This window comes from Nymphalis io, chromosome 16 (assembly GCF_905147045.1).
Source record: "Nymphalis io chromosome 16, ilAglIoxx1.1, whole genome shotgun sequence".
Lineage (NCBI taxonomy): Eukaryota > Metazoa > Arthropoda > Insecta > Lepidoptera > Nymphalidae > Nymphalis > Nymphalis io.
This window is the reverse complement of record NC_065903.1, coordinates 11,029,461-11,040,663: the sequence shown is the minus strand read 5'-3', so window position 1 is coordinate 11,040,663 and position 11,203 is coordinate 11,029,461. Positions and strand designations below refer to the sequence as shown.

Below are 11,203 nucleotides of genomic sequence, written 5' to 3'. Positions count from 1 at the left end.
AAAATACAAACTCATGGTGGAAAAACTCCAAAAGAAATTCGTAAGATGGCTTTACCACAAGCAATACGGATTCTTCGTAGGGTATCCTTATGTTTATCCTAGTTTATTTGTACAAGGAATGACATGATACGATTCCCTCGAGATGCGACGAAATATGGCCTTACTGAGCTATTTCTTCCAGTTACTCAGGGGTACCATTTTCTATTCCTCAGTGTTAGAGCTAATATCGTTGAGCGTTCCTGACAAATACACTCGCGCTCGTCGCCACAAGTTATTTGCGGTGCCCGGCTGTCGATTGGTACTGGTGAGCGAGTCACCTTTGATACGCGCGTTGACTTTGCGCGATGGTATCCTGGCCTGGAATCCAAGCCTCAACTTGTTTAACTCATCACCTGCTGTATTTCGCAAAACGGCAGCGGAATACATACAAACTGTAATAATTAAGTTAATAAGTGTATTAAGTAAACGCTTTAGGTTCAACCTGTAATGTTTATTTATATTTTGTAAAAAAATAAATAAATAATTCCATCCACCAGCCCAAAACATGAACCTGGTCGGAACTTTGAACTTAATCATGATTCAGTGACTATTGGCTTCAATCGAGTAGTTTTTTTTGTCAAATAAAAAATAAGAAGTACTGTTAGGAGATAAACTTCCGAAACCCGATATATATTTCGGCGCGCTGATAACGAATATGACAGGCAAAATACCCGATTTTCAAAGCTTTTCCTATAAAAATGATGTTTTCACGTTTATTGTCCTAAATATTAATCTTAGCGGAAACGGTTTCTTAAAGAAATTGTGGGCCACGACAAGATGGAGATATATGTTCATAATGTTCAATAAAGTCTTCGTTAGTCGCTTTTGAGAAAAAACGAGATAATGTTCAAATAATGCCACAGAAAACTGTCATAGAACCGAATCTTATCCGTTTTATAATTAAAAAAAAAATGTAAGGTTTTTTTTAAAGAATATGTAATGAATAACGGTTAAATTTTGAGCTGTTACATACAGCAAAGTCAAAACTTTGAAAATTTAATATAAATTAATATTAGTGTGTAACGCGTTACTTATCTTTGTATGTATATACGAAATAATAACTGACTGACTGACTGACATATCAAGGCACAGCCCAAACTAATATGCGTTCCTTTTACACTGCAGGTTAACATTAAGGACATATTTTTGAAAATTTAACCTGTAAGTTAGTGATAAAGGGGATGAGTGAATTTTGTTGATTTTTATATTTTTTATATAGCAATTCCGAATGACTTATTATAAGAATTGCTAGTTATTATCATATTCTGTCAGATCTAACTCAAAACTTATCGCACAACATGTACGTGAAATGTCCGTAAGTAAAATGCGACATTCAATCCGCATGAAAATAGCGCACAGTTTTCAATATTTCAGAATTGTTGAGAACGTTAATACTAATCGATATATGTAATAGAATTAATATAATAAATTATATTATCAGTTTCATTAAAGATTATTATTCTTCTTTAAAATGTAATTATGATGAAATAAAGTAAATCTAGTTTTCACTGTGTATTTATTGCGTTAGCGTAAAATTAACTAAACATTAAGCTAATTTGATTAATAATATTATCATGTCATGATATACATACAAATATTGTTAAATATACAATAATATATACTATTTCGTCATTCCGATAATTGTGAGAATGAAGAGGAAAATGTTGACGATGTCCAAGTAGAGGTTCAGAGCTGCGAAGATGTATTCCTCTGGTGAGATGCTGTACTTGTGCTTGCCTCCCATCATCAGCTGCGTGTCATACACGAGGTATAAGGAGAAGATCAGCGCACCCACGGCGGCGTACACCAAATTTAATACGTTACTTCTGAATATAATCGCGAGAATACCTGCAAATTATATGAATATTGTAAATATCAGCCTGTGAATATCTCACTGCTGGGCTCCTCCCTTCTCCCTTTATTGGGGAGAATGTTTTGGATCTTATTCCACCACGCTGCTCCAATGCGGGTTGGTGGAAATATTGTAAATGTCAATAATGAATGGCTCACAGGCCGCCTAGACATGTATAAGGTGCAGTTTATTTCCTTACCCATTGGGCTAATGTCGTCCTCCTAACACAAGATGTACGCGTGTATTGGAGAGTTAATGGTAATTAATTAAAAATGAGCATTGCTATTTTACATAAAATAAAATATCTTCGTTTTTCATTCATTTTATAATCATTTTGACACAATAAATATTTTTCAATTTAGTTTTGGCTAAAGCAGACGGGCATATAGTATGGTTAAAGACCTTCGCTCGTGGACACTCGCTAGTTAGCACTGCCAGAAGTTTAAACCATTCCTTTGTCGTGTCGTGTTGTATTAAGTGATTAAAAAGTGCTTTATATTTCTTACAGTCAGCATCAATAGGTGACAATTGATTCAGTGCTTATTTCGTTTAACACTAATTTGTCTCTTTCTGATATCATTGATTTGTCATTCGAAAGAACAAGACTCGGTATTGTTTAAGTAATCACCCCTAAGCAATATTTCTAGGTAAGTGGTTAATGTTTGTAAAAACAGTAAAAACTGACTTTTTTGGACAAATGGACAAGGCAAATCGACAAATTATGACATGAAGCGATAAGGTTAGTAGTTAGCTTAAAATTGAAATTTTCCTTTATATAATTACAAGATATCGTTCGGATTTGCTCATCTGTTACGGGGTGGTGGGGTTGTTTGTAATGAGTAGTTAGACGTGAAAGCGTAACAAAAAAGGTAACATACTTTCGTATGTATAGTATTAGTTATTACGCCATTTTATTAAAATGATCGTGTATCTTTGGATATGATTAAGTCTGTGACAATATGCAATAAAAAGCTTCGTAAGCGATCTGATTCATCAGATACATACAATGTTGCCAGTATTTGCTTAGAGATAATACTGACAACATTGTATGTATCTGATGAGTCAGCTCGCTTACGAAGCTCAGTGAATATTGTATACAAAAGGAAAGGAAAATAACAATAAACAATGGCCGATTACGGTAATGAAATACTAGAGTGATGTTTACAAAATAACGTTCGGAGTTTGGATTGCCTTGTTTTGTCTTACATCAAAAATATCTGAGTATGTTATGCATCTAGAATATAGCGAATTAATTATATTTCGATGAAATATTGCATTGATTTATTTGAGTAAAAATTGTGCAGAATCCCTTTTCAATGGGTTGGGGCGTAAAACCCATGTTGCCTTCCTCTAAATTTGGCTGTGTTAATACTCACCGAATACAAGCAGGATCATAGTTGCCGCGACCAGAGCTCCACCCATTACTGTGAAGTCGAATTTTGTTTGGAAAGCGAAGAGCGTCAAAGCGAGACATACAGCAGCTGTTATACCGACTGCTATCATTACCTAGCGAAAATATAAATTATATTAAAAAATTATAGGATCTGTAAATTAAAAAAAAAAACTGTTTGAAGGGCGTATTCCACCATGCGGCTCCAATGCAAATTGGAGGTTTTACATGTGGTAGATTTTCTGACACATGCAGGTTTCCTCACGATGTTTTCCTTCAACGTCGAGTCCGTTTATTGTATTGCTTAAAAATAATAATGATGAGAAAATTGTACTGCATTTTTTTTACATATTGCCAAAATTCATTTAGATGATGTAGGTGTACGCTCTTAAGGTCACTAATAAACATATACAACTTCTTTGGTTTGCTATAATCGGGTGAGAAAAATAAATATTATAAATGTTAATAATACTATTTAATTGGACAGCTAAACTCACTTCAGAAGTATTGTAGACACTAGATGCGACACCTAGTAGAAAGCTTTGTGCGCATGTAAATATGAATAGGAAGATGAAGTTCACTGGTGTCTGCCGCCGCACCTCCGTGCAACACGCCATGGCGATCAGGCACACGAATAAAACGATGAACGCTATCCAACTGAAAATAAAGAGCATATTAAATTGATTCAGTGCTTGCCTAGATTTCATCTCAAAATTAACATGTGGTGATTTCCTTGTTTCTATGTTTTTGTGCTAGTTATATTATTCATTTAATTTATAATATATTAGGGTACATTCTCGTAGGTCTTGAATACAGACAGCATATTTACAACGATTACTGTCATAACTGTTAATAAAAAATAGGTATGCTTACAATAGATACGAATTATTTCTGACGAAGACTTTTGTTGGTTCGTGGAAGACGAAAAGTGCAATGACCCCCATCGTGACCATTAGTTGACACATCAGGATCGAATATACCTGGTGACAATATAGTGAGAATTTATTTATTTATTTAAATAATTTTTTGACCACCATACATTGTGTATGTAGTAGGACAAAAGGCGGACTTAATGCCTAAAGGCATTCTCTACCAGTCAACCTTTAGGCTAAGCAGAAACACAAATACAAAGCTAAAATATATATATGTATATGAATAATATATAGTACATTGAATAAATGTCCCACTACTGGGCTTGTCAAATATCTTTTTGAAAGGATTCTAATATGCTCTACTGCGGGCCTGTGGATGTGTGATTATGAAAATTTACTATCAGGAATATGCGAAAACTATAAAAAGTACAAAATTGTGCATGATCTCATCCCAATTTCTTTCATAAGTGAGTAAGTTTTATGTGAGTTAATTTTTTCATAATTAATACGTAAATAGTGTATAGTTGAATGAACAAAGACTAAAGATTTATAGGAGTATATACATACTTATATTAGTATAAAAATTGAATAGAAATAAATTTTCATATAAATCAATTATTGTATATATATTATATGTATATATATTCCAAATATTATACAGCTTATTCCGAAGGTGTAAAGATAAATAAACAATTTTGACCTTCAATTGAGATGATTTCATTGGTCCATATCCGAATGATTGTATTCATTATGAATTCGTGAAAGATTGACTTTTTGAATGTCAATAAAGTTGATATCGGAACTTTGGTTTGAAAATTAAGGTGAATAACATTATATTCAAAATAAAGATATATTAATCACAGGCTGCCTTGCATAATATAGTAGTACAATTAAAAATCATTTGCAATATATAAATGTACGGTTTCTTTATCTTTACTCTTGCTATGGATATAGTTAGTGTAAGTATGTGTTAATATTCAAAAGTGCTTACTTTTCTTATAAAACCTCTTCGTATACTCTGCTCTGTAAAATCGAAGGTGCCTGGGTAGGCATCTTCGCCAAAGCTATTTGGACCCATGTAACCTGGCTAAAAATATTTTTTGAATTAAAAATAATAATATTATTTTTTTAAAATATAGTTAATATAAAATATAATAATTCCGTTTTATCACAAAAATATAACTCTAGTTTAATTACAATAATATTTTAATTTAGTGGTGGAAAAGAGTTTCAAAAAGTGGTTCGTTTTGGTAATGAATAGTATTGTCTAATTGACGTACATTTTTTCATGAAACACTAGGTATCAATTATCTTTATACATTTTACTTTAAATTTTTAGTAGCCTTCTGATTCGTTAGTAGCAAACCAGTGGTAATTCTGAATTACGATTCGTAAACAATTTTACTATACGCAATCAAAACTTATGTTTTTTTTTTAATAATACACTAACCGGGCTTTAGTAATACGATAATGACGTATTCCTATAATTATATCACAATTATTGGTTGTACTTAGATATTTTATTTATATAATTTTAATGTGTAATTTTATAAATACGATTCAATATGTAAATATATAAATAAAATATATAAATAAAAACAGAATAGAATTGAAGTTGAAAATCTTTTTTTGAAATCATTTTCATTGTAGCGTGATTTTAAAATTTAACAACCAATGTTACCAACCTAGCAGTGCACGAAGTTGAAAATAGCTTAATTCTATCACTAGGCAGTTAGGCACAGTTAAATTGCAGATACAATTTTGAGTTTTTGATACATTTTATTAAATGTACACTAAACTTGCTTTGTTTAAGTTTCGTGGTTAAAACATGAAAGAATAATGTCTCACCTGCGCCATGTTGTAGGCGTTCGTTTGTATATCGCACTATCACTGATACCAGCTCCGTGTACACTGATAAAGTATTTCAATATAAACGTAGGTAATATTCGGATAACAAAAACATCGATAAAATTATTGAAAAAAAAAATCGTTGTAGTTTCCAGAACATACTGTCGAATGATGGTTGAATGATAAAATAATATTGTTTCGAAAAGAAAGCCAGGTCATACCAGGTAAAGGCATAATGTTATTCTACTGGTACATGGAAAAAATTATGACAAACAATATATATAAGATTTGAAGGAGCTCTTACACAATTATTTAGTGATGTATGTTGTAAACACTAAATCATTAAAATTGTTTTAAAAAAAGTTTAAAAACTTTCCTTTTCCGAACTTCAAAATAAATATATAGATTTTCGCCACATAATCGAACAAAGTCGAAGTCCTTTGGACTATGGATCCTTTGCACGTGGCGGTTCGAGAAGAAAACCCAAAAATCGCACATATCTTGACGAGTTTCGAAGAAACAAGCTGCCAAACACACAAACGGAGGCTAAGTGCACACTGGAACTGAAGTTTTGTTGGAGTACTTTTTTCCATCACTTCCTAGGTTCTAATAATGCTACATTGTGTCTGTGCTCAATTGTGCATTTCATTGAATAGCTTCATCGTATTCCCGGAATATCGCGATTTCCAGTCAATTAGAATTCTGGTGATAATGCTAGCATCAGAACGGTGTGATTGACTGACGATCATAAAACCGTGAGTACTTTTTGAAGATAATTACTATAGTTTAATATTGCGTGCTGAATTTATGCTTAACGCTGATGAAGCTAGATAAAGTAACTGTAAGAGAATGGGAGACTCATAAATGCACATTGTTCCCGTACCCGATTGATAACAATTCTACGCGATTAACTGTGGATGATTTAATTAATTTTCTTCTTAACCGAGCGGATATGCTGGAGGCATTGCAGCGTTCATATAGTAAAGACGCACAAAACACTTACAATCAAAACCAACACACAAACTCTCGCAGCATATTACACTGCAATGTTTCTAGTGGGCCGAATAAAACGAACGATTATCATGTGTAAAATGCAACGCAAATCATCCACAGTACACTTGCAAAAGGTTTATCGAGTGATTCAGAGTTAAAGCTTTAACTTGTACGCGAGCATAACTTATGTGAGAATTATTTACAATCGGTAAGTAACTGTAGGCTTGGGTCGTATAGACGCTGTAGTAAAAAACATAACCTATATTACATAATGATAACGTTAATAGTTCAGTCGCATACCATTCTACAACGAACACTGAGGTGTCGACTGCGGCTGCGAGTGATGCGCTTGCGCCTCCCCCCGCAGCCGCACCGACCTCGTCGGAATCTCTTTCCATCCAAGTAAACAAGGCACACATGCAAGCGTTATCTATTAAAGCTACAAATGTGCAGTCCGTGTTATTGTCAACAGCTGTAATTGAGGTAGCCAATGCACACATGTATAAAGCGCAAGCGCTGCTTGATAATGAAAGCCAGCGCTGTTTCATCTGTAAGTTATTATGTAAATTATTAAAACATCTATTAATACAAACGGTAATACATTGTTCGCAAGCTTGTAATATTGATATAAAATCCTGCGTTAATAATTCATTTACTACGCGCATTCATTGTTATGTACTGTCTAAGATCACGGCTTCGATGCCTGCCGTGTGTAAATTAAGCACAGAAGTCTATATTCCGGACAACATACGGTTGGCCGATCCGGAATTTTTAAACTACAAAAACATCGATATTTTACGGAGCGATTCGTTTGTCTAGTGGTCCATTTTTACAGAACACCAGGCTGGATTATTTCCGGACCTATCGTAAATATTTATACACATAAAAATAAGCCAATTCATTGTAATCTTAGTAATTCATTAGATACTCAACTTCGATTGTTTTGGGAAATTGAGAAGCTGCCTGAGGTCAGTGACGCGCAGACTGACGAGGAACGTGCATGCGAGAATCACTTAAATAGCACCACTATACGCAATAGTGAGGGCAGATACCACTTCCTCAGTCACCTGACACTTTAGGAGAGTCTTATACCCAGGCAGAACGTCGATTTTTAATACTAGAGAAACGACAACTTTTATTTTAATTCGAATATTAATATTGATAAACATAAATCAATTACAGAGAGGTCTATGTTATAAACTGTTTCGCAAATTTTTGACCCTTTCGGCTTGTTAAGTCCTTTTTTCTTATTAACGCTAGAAAAACGCCTTACTCGTTTCCCCCACGGGAACACTAGGGGGGTATGTGCGGTTCACCGGTGTCCAAGGCGCCGAAAGCGCCCCGAACATCGGAATACCCGCTAAAAAACCAGGGGTACCCTACAGACGGAATTCTTCACGAGGAGCGCCACAGGATCGCTTTCGCATGCTACCGTGACGCTCTAAAAAATTTGTTAAGTCCTGCTATAATTGTTGTCAAAACACTTTTACAACAATTGTGGCTATTAAAAATAGGTCGGGATGACAACGTACCTGATAGCACGGCGCACGTGTGGAACCGTACGGCGCGTGCATTTATGTTCATATAGTTAACACTAATCTAACGGTTTTATATATTCATTCATGAGGTGTGCAGCTGCCTATATGTTGCATTTCATTCATAATAGTCGATATACACTAAATAAGCGTAAAGGCGGCCTTAGTGTAGACGAGTTAGATTATATATATATATATATATTAGACGCTGATAAAACATTAGCACGATTATGTCAAATTGAATCTTATCTGAATAAATATAAGGCGTTGTCTTATAAAGGGATTTTTAAAAATAAAAGTTGTTTGTCTAAAATAAACTTATTTCTAGATGATGACAAAATAATGCGTGTAGGTGGTCGTTTAGTTAATTCAGATGAATTTATTCACTGTAAAAAACATCCTATTATAATTTCGAGTAAACATTATTTTGCTACTTTATTATTTCGCCATGAGCTCATTCGGCTACTCCACGCTGCCCCACAGGCATTACTTTTTCATTTACGCGAATCATGGTGGCCTGTAGGAGGCAGGAAGTTATCTTTCATTTCCACACTTTCGAAACTCATCATCTTTCTTGATGTTATTCAACCCCTCACCGCTACCGCTACAATATGTATATTAAGAGACTAGAAAATCTGTGGCAGTCTTCCGATGTTTTTCATATGTAGATGTATTTTCTCTTGTAAGTGATATATTAATATCTAATGTTATTTTTCAGAGAAAAAAAAACATTTTAAACTGAAGTACCTAGTTGAAACTAATATCAATATAGATAGATCAAATTGAAGTGTTTCGATAGTAAATCTTTCGTAAATCTTCAAAATTTATGTAAAAAAGTAAATGATCGTTAACAGCTACGCTTTTTAAAAATAGAAAAAGGGCGCATTCATTTCAATCTAAGCATAAATTCGTGATAATCTAAGCACGAGTTTTCCAAACGCGAACGTTATACAACTTAGGGTTAATTCATTCAAAAGCTAAGCGTTAAATTCTTCACAATTAAAGCGTAATTAAACGAATGCGCGTGTCTTCTCGTGAATTCGCACGCATTCAAGTTTAATAGTGAATGACGTCAGGTGCAGTTGAAACTCGTATAAAATAGTTGATATTGATCTTGCTATGATTTTACTTATATTGGTTTAATTTGAGAAGAGAACAATTCTTTGTTCGTTCATAACTTGTGAAATAACAGACGTGTGTCTAATTGACGAGGCATTGCTAGGCGTAGTAAGTTGGGTTTGCGCGATCCATGTTGGTCACTCGGAGACAAATAGTGCGAATTCACGCGTCTTTTTTTCTCAGAAGTATTAGCATACGTTGAGATAAGGGTAATTTTTCTGTTAACTTTTAGATTTGCGCTTCAATGAATCTACACTAACGCTATGACTCTGTACTAGCATGAGTTGACCCTAGCCGTCACTTTTCAAACCCTGCTTAGTTAGTAAGTCAGATTACCTAATCTGATTTAAAGCTGAACGCTCATTGGTCGTCTATCACGTCATCGGCGACTATACACCTATGATCATTTACATTAAAGTAAAATTAGTTCATCTGACGTTGACCAGTGTTTCAGAAACTGGATGTAGTTGTACTTTATCTGTTGTAAGCAATATCATCATTTATGTACACGTTGTTAGGGAGACAGAGAAATACATCAGTCTTGCTCAGCAGTACTTGATATTGTTGTGTTCCAGTTTGAAGGGTGAGTGAGCCAGTGTAATTACAGGCACAAGGGACATAAAATCTTAGTTCCCAAGGTTGGTTGCGCATTGGCTATGTAAGCGATGGTTGACATATCTTACAATGCCAATGTCTAAGGGCGTTGGTGACCACTTACTATCAGGTGGCCCATATGCTCGTCCGCCTTCTTATTCTATAAAAAAAGAAAACTTAAGTTAGGCGCGGATCCACCGTTGTGGATAAGGTGGGCATACGCACAACCCTAATAGAGGTCGAGAGGACGCCTATAAGTTCATGCATAGATTTTTTAAACTTCTTTGTAGGAATGCAATGTAAGCGAGTCCATAGTCCGACTCACATTTGGCCGATTTTCGGCTGGTCATCACCACAACCTTTTTTGAAAGCTGGATCCGTGCCTGCATTGGGTACCTAAAACCTGCCTTCCTGGGACATTTTTCACACACGGCCATCTGATCCCAAATTAAGCTTGTACAAAGCTTGTGCTATGGAAACCAGACAACTGATATACTACTCTTTTTTTTTTGTAAATACATACTTATATAGATAATTACACCCAGACTCAGGACAAACATACATGTTCATGCACACAAATGTCTGTCCTGGGTGGGAATCGAACCCACAACCTTCGGCGTGAAAGACAAGTGTTCTACTAACCACGCCAACCGGCTCCAACATATTAAGGATGATAAATAATAAAACACTTAATGTTACGGCAATTTTATTAAAAATTATAATTTCAACGTAACAAATTAACACAATATAATACCTAAGAATCATATGTTGTGAAACACAAAAACTGTTAACTTTCAAAACTTGTTATAAAGTAATTTAAAGCTGTTGCCAAATTTGGTAAAATTTTTCCCATATTTGGAAATCAGATCTTTAAAATTGAGTTATTTCCATTAAATCAAATAAAAATAAACGAAGTTCTGAAAATTAGCAGTTAAAATATGCGTATGTGTATTTACAGCTT

General features: G+C 34.4%; 1 protein-coding gene across 2 annotated transcripts; it reads right to left on the bottom strand.

Annotated features, from left to right (window-relative positions):
• Positions 1-1,538: 1,538 nt before the first annotated feature.
• Positions 1,539-7,314, bottom strand: LOC126774340 (protein lifeguard 1-like). Of its 2 annotated transcripts, XM_050495821.1 has the most exons (7): positions 7,005-7,314; positions 6,002-6,064; positions 5,145-5,240; positions 4,155-4,261; positions 3,779-3,938; positions 3,268-3,397; positions 1,539-1,887 (listed from the first exon to the last, which is right to left on the bottom strand). In XM_050495821.1, the coding sequence occupies exons 2-7, from the start codon at positions 6,008-6,010 to the stop codon at positions 1,661-1,663; spliced, it is 729 nt and encodes a 242-aa protein (XP_050351778.1). In that variant the 5' UTR covers positions 6,011-6,064; positions 7,005-7,314; the 3' UTR covers positions 1,539-1,660. The 2 variants fall into 2 exon arrangements, with proteins under 2 accessions (XP_050351778.1, XP_050351779.1); XM_050495822.1 differs by lacking the exons at positions 6,002-6,064; positions 7,005-7,314 and adding an exon at positions 5,839-5,973.
• Between the last annotated feature and the right edge of the window lie 3,889 nt (positions 7,315-11,203).

Excerpts from the sequence above, each read along its gene's own strand:
- LOC126774340 (XM_050495821.1), bottom strand. Across the intron at positions 3,939-4,154 it reads AGAAATAATTCGTATCTATT|TTGGATAGCGTTCATCGTTT; the intron begins GTAAGCATACCT and ends CTTTATTTTCAG. Across the intron at positions 3,398-3,778 it reads GTGTCTACAATACTTCTGAA|GTAATGATAGCAGTCGGTAT; the intron begins GTGAGTTTAGCT and ends TATTTTCGCTAG.